Below are 22,878 nucleotides of genomic sequence, written 5' to 3'. Positions count from 1 at the left end.
GTTATGCTTGTGGCACATTGATTCTCTTCACTTATAAGGGATCTATTACACTAGAGCATATCCACCACCATTTCTTGCAGTGTCCTCAGAAGCTGCATTCATCATTAATTTCCAAGTGATTATTGTTTATTATTATTGTATTTATTTTAAATCACTTAAAATAGAAATTTGATCATGTGAGGGTCCCCTTTTTGTATTGCTAGATGTTTATTTGAAGGACTTGGATTTATCACTTAACAATTGTATTTCTAACTTGATTGTATGTTTATTAATTTAAATTTCAATTTCTTATATTATAGTTTAGGTTCAATTCCAAGTGACTCATTAAAGTTCAAGTTCTTATAGTCATGTTGAGTGTAAGTCTGGTTCGAGTTTGAGTCCAAGTCCAATATTATTTGATCGAATTTGAAATTGATTTTATGTTTGACTTATTGTTCAAATCAATTTTCAATTTTTTGTCCAAGCCCATTATTGTTTCACTAAAAATTTCGGCAGCATCCCGACGTCCCCTCCATAATGCCTGGAAGTAAGAAGTGGCTCGACTCGGCCAGAATAAATCGACGACGAGGAGATTGGGAGAGCGAATCAATCCCCATAAAGGTTTTCAAGTATTCTAATGTGCCCAACATGTTGATTTAAGCAATTTAAATAAGTTTTAATTATATATTTCTCTAATCTTTCAAATGGCTAAGTCCTGGATTTTTGAGAAAAATCTGGCAGCCTTCCAGCGTCCCCTCCTCGACTTCGGGAGGAAAAGAGTGGCTCGACTCGGCCGGAGCGAATCAATGACGATAAGATTTAAGTCTTCAAAAGCTCCAATTGATGATGATTGGTTATCGGCGCTTGATTGAATATTGCAAAATTTTGGCTAAGTCTAAAACATTCGAGTAAATTTCGACAACCTCCTGGCGTCCAAAAGAGGGCATTTGCCCTTTGGCTAGACTCAGCTTGAGCAAATCAACGGCGAGGAGAATGGAAGCATAGTGTCTGTGCTCCCTCGGTCGGATAATCTCGACGACCGAGGGCTTCAGGAGACCGGATTAACCCTGGGAGTTACTTCAAATTGCTCCCACCTGCTTGCAAATTATTTCTCTCCATCTCTCTCTCTCTCTCTCTCTCTCTCTCTCTCTCTCTCTCTATCTCTAAATAATATAATATATATATATATACATACATACATATATTATAATTATATTATAATATATATTACTTTATATTATAATATATAACATAATATAATATAAATGCAAGGAGGTCGCGGTCATCAGGTCGAGCGTGCAGGCTTCGTCAACGGTGCGTCCTTGGTTGACGAAAGTCAATTGGAGTTGGTGTGGCTCGACCGTCGGCAGCCTCGATTCGGTCGTCAGATCTAGGGCAAGGCAGATATCTGCTGTGAGTCGAGCCAACGAGTTGATAACGAAGAAACAGGCATCGAGCAGAGGTGGAGGCAGAAGTCAGTAGGCTTCTTACAAACAAGAGATCGAGAGATAAGTTCAAAAAACTTCCTTTCTCTTCTATGTGATTTCTTATTGTTCTCGGAGCATTTATGTGTGCATGAGAGAGAACCGCATGAGAGGAGGGATCCTTTTTGTTTCATGAGAGAGCCGTTATTTGCAATCGTGGGTGGTCGTGGGGTAGTTTTTGTTAGATCCACATGGTTAATGGTTTGGTCCGAACAGAGGTGTCTGGTTCTCTCACAATTAGAGGTCAACAAATTTACATATATACAACTTTATCTCATGCTATTTACATATCTAACATTCAAAATATTAATATTACATACCTACCACCCATAGAATAAATATGAGTACATTAAATGAAATATTAACATTTATAGGATTGCATGAGTGATATAAATGCAATATACTATTAGCATATTTGATATTAAAGTTGTATATGAGCCATATACATATAATATTAATATTTTAGATGTTAGATATTTAAATAACATGAAATAAAGTTGTATATACGTAAAATGTGTAATAACTTTTTATGATCATTTTAATCTTTTTCCAAAACAAATCTATGCAAAATTAAAAATATATATATAATTAATTGGTGATTTTCAATCATTAAATACACTATAATAATCTTAAAATTAAGTATTTTAGAATTTTTAGTCCTCACATCAAGATCAAGATATTCTTTTTTATCATAAACATATAAATTTCAAAGAAAATTACCTCCCAAATATCATCAAAAACTTCGCAAGAGTACAGACAATGGAAACTCATTCCATGTGTAAATATTATTCATGGTATATAAATCTACACATAATCTATCTATACAATTGATCTCCTGGTGTGCACTACTTTGTGCACATCAAAAACCTCTCCTTGTTCACCATAAAGTGCCCGTCTTTCCAAGGAGCACTGAGTGAGTTGCTTCAGTAACTTCTCAAGGCGAGAGAATGCCCAGTCTTCGGTTCTTTTTGAGCCAGGGCTTGTGGCTAAAACCATAGCATTTACAGCATCCGCGACGAACTCTCGCTGCCCTGAATGAAGGAGATGCCCAACGCAAGATTTTGAAGGATCTTCATAGGCCAGCAGTGCAATCACATCCTGGCAACAAGAAGCCATTATTTTCACAAATAATTCCCATGGAAACTCAATAACATGTACAAGTCCACAAGAAAAAAAATATTCTTTCTTCATGCGTGCTCTTTACCTCACCGAGTAGTATTTAAAGGCTTAAAAAGGTAATATATATTAATACAAAATTAAAATTAAAAAATTGGTGATTTGTCAATCATTAAATACACTTTAATAATCTTAAAATTAAGTATTTTAGAATTTTTTTTAGTCCTCACATAAAGATATTCTTTTTTATCATAAACATGTAAATTTCAAAGAAAATTTGACCTCCCAAATAGCATCAAAAAGTTTGCCAGAGGATAGGAAATGGAAACTCATTCCATGTGTAACAATAGTGATTTTAGTGTGAAGTCTGACAAAAGAAAATCTAGAGCTATGCATTGGGCACCAATATATACAGAGAAAACGCATGCCCTTACAAAACAAGATAGAAAAACTAATTGGAGGCGTCATCAATCCATTAATATAAAAATCATTAAATATGGGATAGCGTAAAAAAACTAATAGAAAGAAAGAGGAAGTTGTTTTGGGGAAAATTTCTTTGCTTTTAATTTGAAAACCCTAAAAAGAATCACATCTATGAGAGTGCACTTGTATGATTCATTCATCTTATCTTTCACATTAATTCCCTAATTGTGTTATGTGATTTATTGAGAGCTTGTTGTATTAAAAACTATAAGGGACCCAAGATCTCAAAGCTATCTTTGGTGTGATTGTTCACAAGCTAATGGGTAGAATATCAATTTTCACTTGAAAAAGAAGAGTGAAGGGTTCATTCATTACCCATAAAGGATAGAAGTTTTTCTCATTTGGTGGTCATCGAAGAAGAACGTAATAAAACCTTGGGTTAAAGGGCTAAAGGCATCAAATTAAGCATTAGTATCATACTAGTAATAATAAGAATTTGCACCACTTTTTCTCTTAATCTTTATTTTAATGTTGTGTAGTTTATTTATGATTTTCGTAACTTATGCTCAATGAATGAAATTGTGATTGAATGAGTATTTTATATTTTATATGACTCATTAAATCTACTTTTCATTAACTATAATCAAACTATTAAATCTAACCAATGACATTACAAGCTATTCATCTTTAAAATTATCATATTATTGCTTAGATTTTAATTACACATCAATAATACAAAAGATAGTGCATTTTATTGACTCAACGAGCGAATGCAAAACATCAATCTAATGAATGTTCGATGGAACTATTTGTTATGCAGCAAATGACAATTAATGATGAATGTTGATATGCATACGATTGTGTGAAAATATTAAAGGATGATGAATATTGTTTTTCAATATTCGGTAACATCAAATGCCGATCAGCATGAAACTTCGAAAATCAAGTTCTAATGGGCATCAATTTGGATAACAGACGATATTGGATAGTGTCAATAGTAAGTATTTATATTAATCAATGGATGGTGTCAAATGATGATCAGGGCTATCCGTAATGTTAATCAACAAATGATGTCATGTAATGACATCGATGAGAGTCAATATGACTCAACAATTGATGTCGTGCAATGGCAGTGACATATGTTTGTTGGCATCCAATCTCAAGCTATGGCTGGTGAAGTTTTAAAACTTTCTTGTGAAAATTCTTCCTACTTTGCACATAAATAAAAAAACTATTTAAAACTTTTTGGGATCATTTTAATCATTTTTCCAAAACAAATCTTCACAGAATTTAAAAAATAAATAAAAAAACTTAATTAATTGGTGGTTTTTCAATCATTGAATACACTTTAATAGTCTAAAATTTAAGCAAGTATTTTAGAAATTTTAGTCCTCACATCAACATGTTCTTTTTTATCATAAACATGTAAATTTCAAAGAAAATTTGACCTCCCAAATAGCATCAAAAATTTTGTCAGAGTACACGCAATGGAAAGTTATTCTGTGTAAATATTATTCATGGTATTTAAATTGAAACGTCACTTATCTACATTTAATCTCCTGGTGTGTACTACTTTCTGCACATCATAAAGTGTCCGTCTTTCCAAGGAGCATTGAGTCTGTTGCTTCAGTAACTTCTCAAGATGAGAGAATGTAAAGAAATATTTATGGCCTTCCTAAAATTATTTTATCTCCATAAAAACTATAATACTAAACATTATATGTCTAGGCATGCAAGAGTTTCATTCTAACACTCTTAATTGTTCTAATATTCCTTTGTCAATGTAATATATCACACTATGTTTTAATTCTATACATGACTAATTCTATATGAATTAGCCAACTCAGAGTATTATTAACAAGTACTCTCGATGTGAGTATGCCTATATTCATTATGTAACTTCTACACGGTCACGCTAATTAAATAGAACCTACCAACATCAAGTTTGACGAGTCCAATTTTGTTAAGTCAAATACTTGGTCTCGTTTGAGCATATCTCATTACTTTAATTACACTACTTCCAATTCAACTGATTATGACAAGTACTAACATGTCATTTTTGAAGAAGTCAAGCTATTATCACATTTTTTATATAATTTTAGCTGAGTTAACTACGTAGGAATTCATTACCATCAATAATCGAGTTATTTGTGATCATTATCTACCTTAAACATTCACACAAAATAGACAAGTCAAAAACTTTAAGAAAAATATAGTAGATCAACTCTATATGGGCAGTCACAATAATAGAATAAAAAAACGAGTAAACAAACATTATATTTCATTCATTCTTCAAAATTTCAATTACATTATGCTTTACAGGAAAAAAGAAAATAAAAAAAAAGAGAGGAAAATACAATATGAGGCGATCTCTATCATTAGTCACACTTGTCCCATCTCTCTCCTGCAAGAATTCAAACTTCACCTAATAGAAAAAGACCATGTCCTTGAACTTGTATGCAGCTCCATGGAGGTGAACAGATAATCTAAGCAATACTCGATCCCAACAATATACTTCTTTGCTAAGGATTTCATAATACTGGGGTAGTCGAAGAAGGAAACACAATTACCTTTAGTTACTTTGAATTTAGCTGCTTATTTAGTGACTTCTTTATCTAATTGCTTCCTCGCCAACATGTCAACCTCCTTTAAAGAAGCATTCTTCTTTGCCAAATTCTTTTGGTGGGTCTCCTCCCATTCTCCAACTCAACATTTAAGGACTCACCTTCTTAGCCACCTACCACTTGGCAAACTTGTCAGAAAGAATGAATTTAACTTTCCTACACTGCGCTCACATATTGGCGAGTTTCCTCATCACCTGCCAATGACTCTTAAGCCATAGCAAATGTAGTATTTAATTTGGCGACCAATGAGTTCACCAAGGCAAAGGCTAGCTAGCCTTTGGGAAACTACCTTTAAATTCTTCTCCCTGGAAGCCAGGAATACTACCTTCCACATGTCAAACACAATCCTAAAGGGGTCAAACAACTCACTCTCTACCATCGAGACATGTGGTTTTGGACTCTAAGCTCTCTAACTCCTCACTGTCGCTCGACTTAAACTCGTTCTCTAAAGAGGAGAGTACTTATCAACCTCACTCTAAATAGAGTAATCATTGACTCGCTTGATCAAGAGTCGCTCTTAAAGTTAAGGCACTAACTCGCCTTCAACAAAAAAGATAAAAAAAAAAGAAGTAAATCATTCGTCATACGCAGAGAATTGCATAATCATAACAAGCAAATAAACATGAAAACAAAGTAGACAATGAAAACAAACATCCCACCAAAAGAGTATAAAATCACATAAAAACTTTTTTATTAGTTCGAACAATTAATACATTGCATATTTTTTCATAACAGGGCAAGTCTACTTATCCACAAGAAATATCCTATATAAGGGATCGAACAATAGCTTGGGAGGCACAACAACTCCCTATGCTAATTGTTGCTGGATAAAGTCCCCCACACCCAACTAGCACAGCTTCGAAGTACCTCAACCACATAAACTAAAGGAGATGATGGGCCTAAAACGCATATGCCCTTACCTTTGACACCTCCCTGCATAATAGGGAAACTTCGTCGGGTCTTCTCTCTGGCTCAATGTGAGTGTTGCCAAGCATCTTCTCCACCAAGTTGGCTGGCTTTGTGAGGACACCTAATGTAAGCATGGGTGGAAACTTTTGCAACTAGGTTACCAGTTAAGAGAGAGATGTTCAGAGTCCTCATGGATGTTGTAGGCAAGGCTGTGGGAAACTCTTTAGCCGAGGATGAGAGAATTGGCTCCTTAGTATGATCTTCATTTCAGACTTCAGTAATTTTAGTCTCAAGTTTGGATTTTGCAAAGAGTGGCACGCAGTGCTTACCCTTAGTGGAGTCACACCTATGCTATAGAGGGAAGGATCAGGAAGAGAATTTTTTTGTCAAAAATAGACAAGGAACCTCTAGTAGCTTATCATGCAAGTCTATGGTCATGGTCTACAAGCAGCGCCCATCGAATCAACGCCGACACCTCAAACTCATTTGAAAGGTGTCCTAAGAACTTGCTTGAGGTTAGATGGACTCTTGGCTTGCTCAAGGTTGGTAATACTAAACTTCTAAACATGATTGAGCTAAAAAATTAGAATATAACTTCTCTTACCTTCACTAGTTGCTAGCAGTTTCTTGACCTCTACCTAAACCAAGTCATGGCTGCCTGTGTGCTCAACCAAAAGGCGAATTAGCATAATACACCCACGGCCGAAGTCACCTCATCAAGATCGTCATAGGCGCATTGCATACCCGCAATGTTGAGACTCATCTCCCATGCCTTATGAGGGGCAAGTCATCAGACCTTGATGAAAGGATCACCAATTCAAAGCTCTCCTCTTGCACCATTACCTTGCTCGATTCAACTTTTTCAGTCTCCCTTGGCACAAATGCTACCGCTTGTTCAACTTTGGGCTAATAAGCAAGCTTGCCTCAATAGCCATAGCCTTCTTCTTGCTCACTAACAAGTGGACTTCTTCTCACCCCCACAAAGTTGCTCTTGTAGAGAAATGCCTTCTTTAATTTCTCATCGCTAGCATCAGCAAGTTTTGAAGGAATTAGATTAGACATCACGAGTGCGTTAGTAGCACATGCTCCGGCACATCAAATCAAAGTTATAATGAAGAATCTCCAACGTGGGCTTAATGCTCGAGGAAAAGTAGTGATAGGATAGTAACTCTTATTCATTATCTCTTTAAACTGTTCGGTAAAGACAATAAATGCACAATCTTACACTCATTATTTTTTGCAACTTATCTTTTCAAAAGAGCAAGTTAATCGTGAAACTAAATATATACTCATATATGACCATGTAGGTAAATCACATGTATCTAGCAGGTTCTCATCAAGGAAATCAATCAAGGGGGTCACATGGCTAAAGTAAAACTCACCCGAAGGGAAAGCGACCTCGCAAAGCACTGGCTAACACTAGCCCATGATCAAACAAATCCCTCTCACAAATAGGGATCGTAACGTGTAAACTCAACCTAGATAATTGATCAGGAATGCAATCATTCTCAGCAAGCACCTCCAAATGATTCCTCCAGACCTGTAAAAGCCCTGAGGACCACTCGCCACAATTGAACCCACTTACAGTAGTAGTTGTTGTTAGTGACCAAAGTCATTCGTTTATGATAAACATCCTAGCTCAAGCTATAGGAAGTGCCCATCTCTGAAGCCTATGACTACAACTTTGCTGATTAAACCCATCCCTATCTTGCAACAATCATCATTTAAGGGACTTGCCTCTTGCTCTCTGTTAGACCGGTCCAGCCGGTCCGCACGGGACCAGCATTTTGCGAGATCTCCGCCTCCTGCGGAGATCATGCGTCCTGATCGCCCAAGCGGACCATTTTAGGAAGGATGTTTGAGGGATTTGAGAGGCAAATTTGAATGTAGGGACTGTTTAGGGATTTCCTTTTGATTTGTATGCATTAAATACTTTGTTTTCCTAGGGATAGGGCATCTTGAATTTTGGCTGAAATTTGAGATCTCTTAGATTTAGGTTTTCTTTGGGCTCTAGCGGCATCTAGAGATTTCGTAGAGAACGATCCTCCTCTCGAATAGAGGATCAATTGTATCTTGCTATTTTCCGTGTTCCTTTCATCAAAAAAATACAAATTATCTACTGTTTTTGTGCTTTTGTGTGGACTTTTGCGAAGGATTCTCGCTGTTTTCCAAATATTGATAGGAAATACTTGAGATCTACAAGTTGTTTCCTATCAAATTGGTATCAGAGCAAGTCTTGGGACTGGTGGAGGGCTGTTTTCGGCAAATTCCAGCCGCAGTTTTTGATCCGGAAAAGGATGAAGTTGCTGTATTTTTTACTCCAAAATCAAGATTTTGTGAATCTACAAACTCCGGATTGTAATGGCGGCCAAGAAAGGTGATGCTTTGGAGGAGAGACTCGAAGGAGAGATTAATCACATCAAAGAAACCATGGAGGAAAGAATTTCTTCCATGGAGGGGCAGGTGGCCGATCTCAGGGATATGATGAAAAGAATGTTGGAGTTTCAAGCACAAACGGCGGCGTCCGAAGCGAAGGGCTCAGAAGCGAAGAACACCAATTCTGAAATTCGTGAGGAAGAAGAGGTGGAAATCGTGGAAGGGGGAAGAAGAAGACTCTATGTGGAGCCTTTCCATAGGGAGGAAAGAGGAGATCGACATGGGGAAAGGCATGAGTATGGAGGGATGGAGCAAAGGGGTGCTGATTGGGAGCGCCGGGAGGGACATGGTCGCCGAGGTGCTGAGATTGAATGAAGAAGAGGGGAATTCGAAGGGTGTTTGGGTTATGGTAGGGCAAGGGAAGACCGGGAGACGTGGGGTGGTCCGAGCACTTGGGAGAGGGGAAGCTATGGAGGAATAAGGGGGAATGGTGGAGATCATAAGGTGAAGAAGTTGAAGATGCCTATCTTTGAGGGGGAGGATGCGTATGCGTGGATCTATAAGGTGGAGAGGTACTTTGCCGTTAATGGGCTAACAGAGGAGGAGAAACTGATAGCAGCAAACCTATGCTTGGAGGGGAAGGCACTGTCATGGTACCAGTGGAGAGACCAGAGAAGACCTATCAGGAACTGGAGGGAATTCAAGGACTGCATAATAGAACGTTTCCAAACCGACTAGGGAGGAGATTTCTATGAACAGTTCTTTGCTCTGGCACAGGAGGGATCAATAGCAGACTATCGAGAGCAGTTTAAGCACCTAGCTACTAGGGTGCAGCGATTATCAGATATGGTATTGGAGGGGAACTTCATAAAGGGGTTGAAGGCAGAGATCCGAGCAGCAGTGAAAGTTTTGATGCCTAGTGACTTGGGGGAGGCCATGAAGTTGGTACAGCTGGTGGAAAATCAAAAGAATCTGGAAAAGGAGGCCAGGAACTGCAGCTCAGGAGGCTCTTACAGGACGATGACCACTCTTCTAATACCCAAGGGGTCTGCATTAGACAACATTAATGAGACCAACAGGGAGAAGCCAGTAGGAGAAGGAAGAGCAAAATTTCAAGAGACTGACAGAGAAGGAGATGCAGGAGAGGAGGGTAAAGGGGTTGTGTTTCAGGTGCGAGGAGAAGTATACTCCAGGACATCGGTGCAAGGACCGAACTCTTCAGGTTCTCACCGTCTGCGATGACGAGGAAACTAAGGAGAGAGGTGAGGAGGAGAAAGAGGAGGAGATGGAGGAGAAGCTACACTTGGATTTGGCTGAGGTTTTCCTGAACTCAGTGGTAGGATTCACTACGAATCATACCATGAAGGTAAAGGGGGAGATAGAGGGCAGGGAAGTGGTGGTGCTAATTGATAGTGGGGCTACCCACAATTTCATTTCCACTCAGGTCGTCGACCAATTGAGAGTGAAATTGGAGGACACCGATTGTTATGGAGTGAAGATGGGTACAGGGAAGGTGGAAAAAGGCCAATGAATCTGTAAAGGACTGGTGTTGACCATCCAGGGGATTCAAGTAAAGGAGGACTTTCTCCCACTAGAGTTAGGAAGCATTGATGCCATTCTGAGGATGAAGTGGTTGCAAATCTTAGGGGAAACCAAGGACAATTGGGGAGCACTCATGATGGAATTAATGGTGGATGGGAGAAAGGTGGTTATAAGTGGAGATGCAGGGCTATCCAAAGTCATGGTATCACTTAAGACTATGGTTAGGGGCCTACAAGAGAAGGGGGAAGATTTTCTAGTGGGACTACATAAGTTGGATGTGATCAGGATGAAGGGATGGGATGTTTCTCTTTCAGTTCAGCCCTTGATTCAGCAATTCAGTAAGGTTTGTCAGTCACCTCAAGGATGGCCACCTCCACGGGAACATGAGCATATTTCCACCTTGAGGATAAAGTGGATATTTGGGAGGGGAGTATTGATAGACCGGTCCACTGGACCGGTCCAGCTGGTCCGCACGGGACCGGCATTTCACGAGATCTCCGCCTCCTGCGGAGATTGGGCGTCCCGACCTCCCAAGCGGACCATTTTAGGAAGGATTTTTTTGGGATTTGAGAGGGAAATTTGAATGTAGGGACTGTTTAGGGATTTCTTTTTTATTTGTATGCATTAAATACTTTGTTTTCCTAGGGTTAGGGCATCTTGAATTTTGGCTGAAATTTAAGATCTCTTAGATTTAGGTTTTCTTTGGGCTCTAGCAGCATCTAGAGATTTGGGAGAGAACGATCCTCCTCTCGAATAGAGGATCAATTGTATCTTGCTATTTTTCGTGTTCCTTTCATAAAAAAATACAAATTATCTACTGTTTTTGTGATTTTGTGTGGCCTTTTGTGAAGGATTCTCGCTGTTTTCCGAATATTGATAGGAAATACTTGAGATCTACAAGTGTTTTCTATCACTCTCAAGACCCGAAGTTCATTCTGAGTAACTCATCCCATGTTCTTAGGGGACTTACCATAATAAACTTGCCCTGCAACCTAGATACTAATGACTCGTTCAAGCCACTCGTCTTCAAAGGCTTAACCAAAGCACTAGCTTAAGAGGGGGCAAATCAAAGACAGGGATTCATGTGTATATCATTCAGCTAGTCAATATATTAGTGCAAATATGTAATAGTTGCATCATGTAGTACTTTTTTATAATTTCATCTAGGCGTGGCCTTTTCAGTAACCCTCTTAACCCCTTTAAACAAGGGATGAAAAAGCATATTTTGGATCTTCATGCTGTTAGATTATTCTCTAAGATTATATAGCTTTCTACAAACTCTCCATACTTACGAATCTTATCACATAATTTTCTAGCATTAACCAACTAACAACCTGCTAGTAGAGGTGAGTATCATCCAAGGATAAGACGTGATAACAATTTAAAAAGAAAAACAGTGAAAAACTGCTAACCCTTAAACAAATAGCGGTTGAGCTGATCCCTAAGAAATTGTAATAACTAGGTTTTAGTATAATACCATGCTGCTCCATCCAGCATACCATGCTGGTGAACAATAACATAGGCACCAGGTGGATCATGGGGCCCAAATTGGCCACCATGCATGGATGTGAGGCTAAAAAGGGCCACCGCTAGGAACACAGTCCACTGATAACAGTGGCAATGTTATCCAAAAGACCTCATGTTATATGTCAAATTTCTTATTGTTAAACTGCTGTAAATTAGCTTTACAATACACCATGGTCGTACCATATTCATTATAAATCATTTTAAGAGCAGTCAAATTTTGATTATTACCTCAAGCAGGTCATCTAAGGGCTTGATTGTAAAAAACTTGCTCAACTCTGCACGAGCATACTTTACAGCCTCCATAAGCTGCCCTGCCTACAAGCAAGAGATTCATGATAGTTATTTCACAGAATACACGAGGAGCCAATAACACGATTCTCAAATGAAATTGACATGACACGTAATAGAAATGGTTCAGATGGATTAGTATTTCATAATTTTGCTTCAACGTGCAGCCTATTTAAAGAGCAAAGGTAATCACAATAAAAAAGTAAAACCATTTTTGAAAGAATGCAAAAACCTTCTCCCACTTTGTATAATTTTCATGGCGTCATAATCTTTAGTATAAAAAACACAAATTTCACATATTTAACACTTCACACAAGGTACAAGCTCTAGTTTTGATCCCTGCATCTATAGAGTATAAGAAATCTTAAACTGAGCCTGTTTAGAAGATGAACCGCCTAGGAGGTCTTCCTGACAATTTGAGCCTACCCACCATTAAGGTACTAAAACTTATCATTAAGGTACCAAGTGATCTTCTCGCAATATTTGCAAAAAAATAAATTTTACACCCATGAAAATTAAATATGATTGTTCTACTAATCCTAAAAATCTTACCTTCTAAAATTTGTCTTAATTATTTAAGTTTTTCACTTACTTTAGTACAATTCTCGCATATCAATATTATATTATCTCCAAATTATTCTAAACCAAAACACCATATTTTGAAATTCTAAAAGAGACATCAACTATTTCCATTCTAATTTTTTTTATTTCCATTCTAAATATAATCCGACCTCTAAGCACATTTAGGTATCATAAAATAGTAAGCTAAAAACACATTTTCAAAGCTCTCAATTTCCCTCTTAAATTCCTCAATGATTTCATTTCAATGTGGCACCTACAAAAAAGACAATTACCAACCAATTATTTTACCTATAGATGCTCAACAAAGTTGTTGTCTTAAAATGTATGGAAATGCCCCACCACTATGAACCATGTTTCAAGATCTTTTGAGAAAAAAAAGTATAGAGATTCTTCCCAAGCTTAATCATTGAATTTCTCTTTCCTTTGGCCATCTATAAAAGAGCGCAGTAGACTAGAGAGAATATGGGAATATCAATTGAAAAAATGACCTATTAATAGAAGCACAAGGATTATTCTACTTCTTTAGAGGGAGATATCGTCTGGCATCAAGCATCTATTAATGACTAGCTTGCTTACCTTTGATAAAACATATGGCCCGCCTAGTTTGCTTTGGAGGAAGTCATGTTGGTTGGGTCAACCTGAACTTTAGTCCCTCAAAATGGACTTGAGAGTGAAGAAAAGATGGACTTGAAGACCGAAAAACTAATGAACTTCAACACCAAAGAAGTGGTGGAACGAGTGAAGCCATATATATTTGATAACTCCAGTGCGGCAAGCAACCACTAGCACTGAGCAAGTTCCTATACTTCTAGTTACGCTCAAGTCAATCCCTTAGCGTTATAACTATCCATAGCACATCAAGAGTAAGACAAAGGAGGCTAAGCATATTCATAACCAATATAAAAAGATACAAAAAATGTGAACTCTTAATGCCAAATTATTCTGCTTGGAAACACTTTGGCCACAACATCTAAATTAATCTAGTCAAGCCATGACCGCTGAGTTTCCCATGCAAAGTTGATGCTTCACTGTAGTTGAAAGGCCTTCTAATATTGCGTAGGATATGAACTAGGTTGTTAATTGAAAAAAGAAACAACATTATCCTGGTAAAATTGGATATTTCCCATCTTTTTTAAATGGATGATTCTAGTATTCATAATGGTGCTTTATCAAAATGTTAAACATTCAAAAACTGTAATTTTGAAGCATAGAAAGGCTCCATTCCTATCAAAGTTAATTTAGCAGAATTACTACACAACAGTTTTAAATGCTGAATCGAATGAAAATATGCAGGTGATAAATGACTAATGATTAACTCACCCGAATGTATTCAATGAACCTTTGGGAATGAAGTAAGAAACAAATCACTGATGTATCAATCTGCAAAAAAAAAAAGGATCATCACTTTTTAAGTTCAACTTTGATAATGATTTTTTTGGATCACAAAAAAGACAGTTTTGGTACATATGCATCATAGGCAATGAGGTCGATATTGAAGAAAGGAATGATAGTACACAAGCAAAATAATTAAAATGGCATTTCTGTAGTACTTTTATTTTATATGCAACTATTTCTTTTGCAACATAAAATAAAAACGAGCTGCTATGAAGCTTTTAAGGGGTTCTTTTGAACAAAAATAGCATCAAGACAAATTCCGTAGGGAAAATATAATCTAAAATAAAAATTTTCTTTTAGCCTTAAAATCAGCATTCATTATCATTCTCGCACATAAATTAGAGCAAGCAAAATGGACTAAAAAATCCTTGAGATAAGTAAAAGGCAATACAATATCATCTAATTCAGCCCCAAGTTTGGAGGATTGTACCAATAGACTAAATAATCAAAAAAATATATAAGGTGTAGTGATTAGAACTCCATACACTTAACCCAGATACCCAACTAAATAAATTTGTCAAAAAGGATATGCAAAAACATTTTCATTTTGAAATACTAGGCTAAAGCATTTTTTACATTCAAATAGATTATGAATTCTATTTGTAGCAATAAGTATAACACCATAATTTGAGGTTCAATGGCGGGTCAAACTACTAAATTCAGAGTACGCAAGCCCAAGAACTTCATAGTATACACATCAAATCAATGATGTATAAATCAAACAAGATGCATCAAGAGGAAAAGAATACACCAACTTGAATTAGCATGCCCATTGTTTAGTATTTAAGGTTTTAAATTCCTATGGCCTTCAATTACAGCTACAAGAAGAGTGGAATCAAGTTATTCATGTAAGAATAATCAAATCATATCAATTATACCACCAAATTTACATTATCCATTCAACATGAAGAAAGGCATGAAGTACTTTGTGCATGCATTAAGACATGCATACAAGTGAAGTAAGGTTTAAAGAATCTTTATAGTGAAGATAGCAACTTGATTGATTTTCTTGTAAGGTATTAGAGGTAAAGAGTACTCTGAATTTAGACAAATTTATTTCTAAAACTTCTAAGACTATCAAAGGAAATTTTTCCTAGAAGAAAATTGGAGAACTCCTCCAAATCAGAGGTTTGAAAAGTTAAGAAACTAATAGTAGTATTTCTAATGTATTTTACAATAGTGGTTAAGGAGTTATAAAATTTTAAATCAAGTTGTTCATAGTAAGAAATTGTCTCTCTATATTGAAATTTTGGCTAGGGTGTCTTATAGTTATTGGAGAGTTGATGCCATTTAAGATTATGAGAGATGTGTAAAATTATATAAGTTTTAAGGAAATTGGATGTGCTTGTGGGGTTGAGAGAAGCTACGCTCAAGCCTATGTGGAGGAGATGAAAATTGTGTTAGGGAAGAGGAGGAATAAGTATGAGAAAGATAAATAAGGACTCATTAAAACCCTATAAGATCAACAATCAAACTTCGTTGTAGAATAGAACAATCACCAAGCCTTTCCACAAAAAATTGCACCAAAAAAAATTAGTCAATAAATTAAAAGGTGCAAAACAATGTCATATTTATAGGCATATCCAAGCCTAAACATAAAAAGCATTAAGAGTCGAATACTACTACATGAATTGATGATTTGCCTTAATGCAAAAAGAAGGAAAAAATGAAAAATATAATATAATATAAAACTTTGAAAAATATGAAAATTCAAATTTTCCAAATAAGGCAATTAAGGTAGTCCTAAAATCAAACAATTTATGAAGAGTTTTTCCACCTTAACTGGTATAACTCACCTACCCATCAAGAAACATTAAACTAAGATTCTTAAGTATTCTCCCTTGATTTTAAAAGAATTATGGGTCATGCATGAGCTTGCATGGAGAATTCTACATGATTAATAACCTAAATCATGATATAGAGCCTTGGTTTGATATCCTTGACCTTTGTTTTGGTGCTACACCAACAAGTTCTCACACTTATTCAGTGTAGAGCAAGAAAACTTCTATTAATGTTTAATTCACACCACTTTTTTAATGAATAACTAAATTTAAAGCTCTAATTATTATGCCCCAAGATCTAAATGAGGAACTTAAACCTACTTTCATATACGCTTATAAAGTTTTAACTTAACCTTTCATTCTTACCAGATCCATCTATTCACCAAACAAAATAAACATACAAACAAACATCTACAAGATACTTCTTCCATAATACATAAAGTTATAAACCACAAAAAGTTCAAAATGCAACGATTGCCACAAAAGATTTAAATACATCCAGAACTACAAAATCATATATACCTCACAAATCAGATTTCTTGCTCTCTACTGTACTTAGTCTACTTAATAGGACCATTGCCTTTGCCTAAAATATTTTAAACAACAAGATGAGTATAAAACTCAGGTAGCCAACCTTTTTTCCCCCATATAAGAGTTCAATTCATAGTTCATGATGAAAATAACAACATAATAAAATTATTGTTTACCCTACATATTGACATACTAGATCATATATGAATATGAATACAGAAATGCGCATGTGCTATTTCCCACTTATAACTCCTATTTACCAGCTCCCGCATGTGCTATTTCCCACTTATAACTCCTATTTACCAGCTCCCACCTGCATAGAACAGGAGAAGAACCAAAACATAACAAAATATATTCCAATACAAATCATCTCCGAGTCAGAACATAACAGAGTATTCCATAATAGAGATACATTGCATTAGACTGAGGTAGAGAATTGAAAGTGCACCTTCATTTCCATAACTCCAAAATGCCACAAAATGCATGCTGATGCAACTTAATATATAACTAAGGAATTTAAAGCATGGAATTGAAATCAGCGATAGAGTATGGGCTGGCTACCTCGAGTCTAACAATTTCTCTAACTAGCCGGACGAGTTATTTCCAAATTTCGGCCTCCAAAATCTCTCTTCTTTTTTCTTTTTTTTTTCTCTATCTCCTCTCTTCTTCTCCAGCAATGGCTAAGATAAAATGAGCATAGCAAATGATGTCTGATATTTTAATATTTAAAAACCACTAACTTGACCTAGCATCGTGACGCTCGCCTCCTCGGCGCTAGCCTCCTCGGCGCTAGCCTCCTCAATGTTGTTGCGCTCCAAAAGAATCTTCCAAAATCTCTCAAAATATTCCCACCCGAGACCCAACATCGTGGCGGAACCATAGCACACTCTCAAAACCTATTTTTGTCTAAAAATCTGAGAGCTCAATGTTGCAGCACTACCAATACTGGCACTGCAACGCCCATAAAGAAATTTTCTAACTTTAACTTTCCACTTCCTCAGCCCAAACCTTGATTACCTAAGACCCTGTTACGCATTCTAACCCTTACAATTGCATACTACTACTACAACAACAACAACAACATCAATCCCTTATCCCACCATATGGGGTCGGCTACATGAATCTTTCTCATCCATTATGTCATATTAAGAGTCAAATTCTCATTTAAATCTAATAAATAAATGTCAATTCTAATATTTTCTAACCAAACCTTTTTTGGGTCTACATCTACCTTTCTTAACATAAGTCAAATTTAATACATCTACTTTACTAACTGGGCCATTAGAAGGCTGCCGTTTTATTTAACCAAACCATCAAAGGTGACTCTCTCAAATCTTATCTTCCACTTGACCTAATGTCAGTTGGAGCATATGGGAGAGGGTTCAAACTTTCAACCATGTATGATATGAAAATGCGAATTTTAAAGGAGTTGGGTAATACTAAAAAAAAATAAGGAAATTAAGAGGACTTGGGCCCAAACAATGTAACTATTATGTCATATGATTGTTTAGATATGAAGAATAGAAGTTTAATAAACATTATGATTAATAATCCTCATGGCACTATATTTTGAAGTCAATTGAAGCATTTGATCAGGTGAAGGATGCTGAGTTCATCTTTGAATTATTAGACAGTGTTGTTGAGGAGGTTGAAGAGCATTTAGTAGGGGTGTCAATTTCAGGTCATGGGTCAGGTTCGGGTCAAACCCAGAACTAACCCGGCAATATTCATGTTCGGGTCAACTAGCCTCGTTTTTACAAATGGGTCAGTTTTTGTGACCCGAACCCGACCTGTTTCAGGTTCGGGTCAACCCGACCAAACCCGATAAAATCGGATGTATAGTAAATCTTAATAGAATTGCAGAAAAAATAAAAAATAAAATCTGCATAATTGCTTCAGCAAATTTAAAATAATTATTTAGTTATTTACAGTAAATTTAAATTTACCACATATGGGCTCATTTATAATTCACTTACAAGTTACAACTCAATTACTCATTTAAATAACTAAATTACAAACTCAACTCATTTACAAATCTATCAAATCACTTACAAGTTACAACTCAATTGATCATTTCAATTATAAACTCAACTTAATTTATAAACTATAAAAGAGTTTACAATAAATCTAAATTTAAAAACAATAATTTATACTATGATGATTTGATGAAATACTCCTCCAAATAACAACTTGAATGACCTGTTTGGTTGTCTACTCTCTATTGTCTTCAAACTTCAATGATGATATATATTTAACTACAACAAAATCAATTATATAGGTTGCAAAATTTAATATATTATAATGCAACAAAACCATTATATATGTTGCAAAATTTAATATATTATAATAATATATTGCTCAGATTAAATCCTCCCAATCATTAATCACATAACAAGATTATTAAGGTATAAGATGTAAGTTTAATCAATATTAATAAATTACCATCCAAGGTGATAATTTGTATTAACTTAATATATGTTCTTTGAATAAAAATATAAGACAGTATTTGCTCATTCTAATTTCTAAGAAAATACAAATGTCACCTGGTTGTAAATTGTAATAGCACATAAGCACTTACACTTATACGATACCCAATTCTCACTTTCAATTTAGAAGGTTAATCATCATTGCTTCATAAAACCACATATAATATATGAATATGAGCAAATGACAGCCGTCAACAGCCAAACAATAATAAAATAGTGAACTTCTAAGAATCAATGAATCATCAACCCACCAATCCCAAGCTTCAATTCCTTAAATAGAGAAATGGTATAATCACAAAAATCAACTTATCATTGAAATAAAACTTCAAAAAGCAGCAAACCCACAGAAAGCAAAAATGCAACAGTAAGTTCATGGCTTGTAAACCCACAGAAAGCCTCAATTCCTCATTTCAGTACTTTTCCTTGCATTTCAACTTAAGAAAATAGAAAGTGCAGCCAATAGCCGAACAGCAGAAACAGACCACAAGAAAACCTAGCAACTGAATTATAAAACCGAATTTGAACAGCAACTTTAATAAACTAAATAGCAAAGAAGAACTCCAACAACAAGTTCATGATTCAACAAATGAAAATTTTAAATGATTCAACAAAATCAAACAACAAAAACGCAACAGCAAGTTCATGGCTCATACACTACCACCGGTCCAACACACCAGTACTAAAAGCAAAGAAGTCAAAAATTACAGCTCAATTACATATGCCAGACCAAATAAATTACCCCCATTGAGATAGATAACCAAATGTCCAAATAAAAAACATGCACCAAGACTCTTAGAACACAAGCCAGTCTAAAAGTATGTTACTCGACAGTGAACTTCTAATTAGATTACATAAATAAAATCTTTAACTAAAATCATCTAATAACTGAACTTTCAATCGATTCTGCACCAATTTGATTGACATGTAAATCAAGGATATCATTTCTAACAGCATCAAGTTCAATGTCATGAACTACTGCAATCAAAAAAACAAAAAAAAATTATTTGATCTCAACTTATAAATGTGCTATAAACATAAATGAAATATGAACAGGGGAAGGTTAAAGAATAAAGCAACTTGTTTTGCATACAACCAATCCTTTAAACAGACAAGTGCCTCAATAATGTCATGCTTCAGTGCAATTCGATATTGATCTAGTATTCTATCGTTATTACTGAAAGCACTTTCTAATGCCACAGTTTTTATAGGGATGCACAAAAACCTCACGAGCCATAACAGATATAGTAGAAAATCTATATTGGTTGCCTTTCCAGAAATGCAAGATATCTAAATCAATCTTCTTGTCTAGGTTTGGCTCATCCAAATAAATTTCTAACTCTGATTTCCTAGGCATAACAATTTCCTCTTGAAAAGACTCGAAATCCTGCGTGAAACTCATTAAAATTTATAATACAACACAAGTAACATTAATGAAGATATAAGTACTTCTTAATATAATACCGGAAGAAATTGTGACTTAATTATAGTTGTAGATGCACTTCTTGATGTACCAACTTCAACCATTCGGGATGCACGTGAATGTTGCCCTGTTAATCAATTACCTCCTGAACTATAGTTTGCAAATAAAGAGAATAATTTTTCTCTAACCTTTGATAGTTCAAGGTGGTAATCACCTTCATATAGGAGACTATAGGACCACTCAACAAAAGTAAATATATATTGTCGATCCAAAATGACAGCTATAGCAAGTATAACAGAAAATCCAAATCAATATTTCTCAAATTTAACTAACATTTTTGCCGCCATTCTTTTGATGTAATCATGTCCACTTAAGAGTTCATGTTTCAACAATGCATAAGCTGTTGAAATGCAATAAAAGTATAAATTTGTTATTGGATACTTTGAGTCGGATATAACACATATTATCATATAGAAAGGAGTGCAAATAGATTCAACATTCTCCCACTCAACACTACTTGGGCAATTCCTATAATTTGAATCACCCAATTCTAAATGCTGAAAAGCTCGTCGATAATAGATAGCACTATCTAGCATGGTAAAAATGGAGTTCCACCTGGTTGGAACATCTTGGCGCAAACCTCTCTTTCCATCTAGACTCTATTTGATACAATCAAGAAACTTTTGCTTCTTTACTTGAGAGCATTTTACATACTTAATACTCTCCCTGATTTTAATTATTGAACTAGAGAGAGTATGAGAAAATTTTAAGATTATGCGTAATTTTTAAATTCCTGTGTTAGCGACTTTTCCGTTGCTTCCGATGGCGGCGGAGGGTTGCCCGCCTCCGATGGCCGGTAGTCCAGTAGATGTTCGTCGATCTGCTTCAGGTATTTCTTTTGCTTCAGCCCGTTCCTTTTCGTCTTCTCCACCGGCTTCTGGAGACGGAAAAACTGGTTTCATTCAAGGTTCAAAAAATGTGTCAAAGGCTGGAAAACCTTTAACTATCAATGAAGGAGGATTGTTGTTGGCTAAGAAAAATGACACTGAAGTTATTGGGAAAGGGAAGAATGTGGTAATGGAAAACAATTCTAAAATTCATCTAAATTTTGGAAAAATTTCAGAATCAGGAGTTGGGGGAGCTTCACCTTCTTTGAAGTTATACCCTGTGAATTCAGAGAGGAATGTTCATTGTGAATCACCTGGAGGTGAAGTCAAGGAGGGATTAAAATCTTTTGTTGCTGAGCCCGAGGTATTTAATCCAAATACATTAAGAATGAGGAGGTTAATGTGATTCCAACAAGTGTTGTAGTGGCCGAAAGCAATAAAAATATGGTGGAAGCTTCATATTTGGATCTGGCGAAAGTCTGAAATTGTAATTCATGAGAATTGGGAGGATGTGTGGAAGGTCTTGCTGCTGTCCCTTCAAGACCGAGCAATAATGTTCAACCAAATGCTTGGAGCAGAAAAGAAAATATAAAGGTTGTTAATCTTGATCTTGGAGATTGTTTGTCGGATGATGGAAAAACGATAAAGCTTTGTTTGCAAAATGAATTGGAAAATTCCAAAAAAAACTTCAGAAATCTCTAGTGATAAAGGTATTTGGAGGAAATGTAACTTTTCCAGTAATTAGTTCCGAGCTGAGGAGGCAGTGGACTCCTTATGGTAAATTCCATCTCACGATGTTGGGGATGGATTGGGTTTTGTGTTCATTCTATGAGCAAGAGCCATTAGAATCAGTCTTCTCTAATGGTCCATGGTTTGTTAATGGATAAATCATTGGGATTGACAGATGGACGCCAAAATTCTCTCCTACCTCCTTAAAAGGGTTGCAGCTCCTGTGTGGATTAGGATGTCAAATCTACCATTACAGTGTTGGGATGAAATAAACATTTGCATAATTGCTTCTATGGTTGGGAAACCATATTTGATTGATGGAAACATGTTTTAGTGGGGAATGAGGGAGTTTGGAAGGGTCTGTGTGCGCATCAAGCTTGATGAACAACTTCCTCTTGGTGTTTGGGTGGAAGGAAGCTCTGGCAAGTTTTATCAGAAAAATTGAATATGAGAGGATACCCAATTTCTGCTTCAAATGTGGTAGAGGATTGGCCACCTCAAGAAGGATTGCTTGGTCAACAATAAAGAGGCTAATAATGCTTCAAATCAGGTGGAAAGTTCTTCAAAGCCAATGGAGGTAGATTATTTTAAAAATATTGTTAATACAGCAGTTGACGGCTCTACTGATGATAAAGAAGGTTATGGCCCATGGGTCCATGTCAATTATGGAAAAAGAAGAAATAAAAATCAAGTTTTTAAGAGAGTTAACCACCGTCCTGCTGGAATATTTGTGAGAAAGAGCACAAAAACAGTGCAAGCTAATTCTATAAGAAAACATGCTACAACTGATAACAATATC

General features: G+C 35.9%; 1 protein-coding gene across 1 annotated transcript in view; it reads right to left on the bottom strand.

The window, feature by feature from the left end:
* Positions 1-2,166: 2,166 nt before the first annotated feature.
* LOC110091847 (ran-binding protein M homolog) overlaps positions 2,167-22,878 on the bottom strand; it is an 85,400-nt gene continuing 64,688 nt past the window's right edge. The window contains exons 8-10 of the mRNA XM_020816098.2: positions 14,171-14,230; positions 12,209-12,295; positions 2,167-2,561 (exon numbers count right to left, since the gene is read on the bottom strand). Coding sequence (XP_020671757.1) covers positions 2,283-2,561; positions 12,209-12,295; positions 14,171-14,230 — 426 coding nt within the window. The 3' untranslated portion in view covers positions 2,167-2,282. The remainder of the gene's footprint in view (positions 2,562-12,208; positions 12,296-14,170; positions 14,231-22,878) is intronic.

This window comes from Dendrobium catenatum, unplaced genomic scaffold, assembly GCF_001605985.2.
Source record: "Dendrobium catenatum unplaced genomic scaffold, ASM160598v2 fragScaff_scaffold_611, whole genome shotgun sequence".
In the NCBI taxonomy this organism is placed as follows: domain Eukaryota; kingdom Viridiplantae; phylum Streptophyta; class Magnoliopsida; order Asparagales; family Orchidaceae; genus Dendrobium; species Dendrobium catenatum.
Note: the sequence above shows the minus strand (reverse complement) of the source record. Positions and strands in the feature narration are given on the sequence as shown.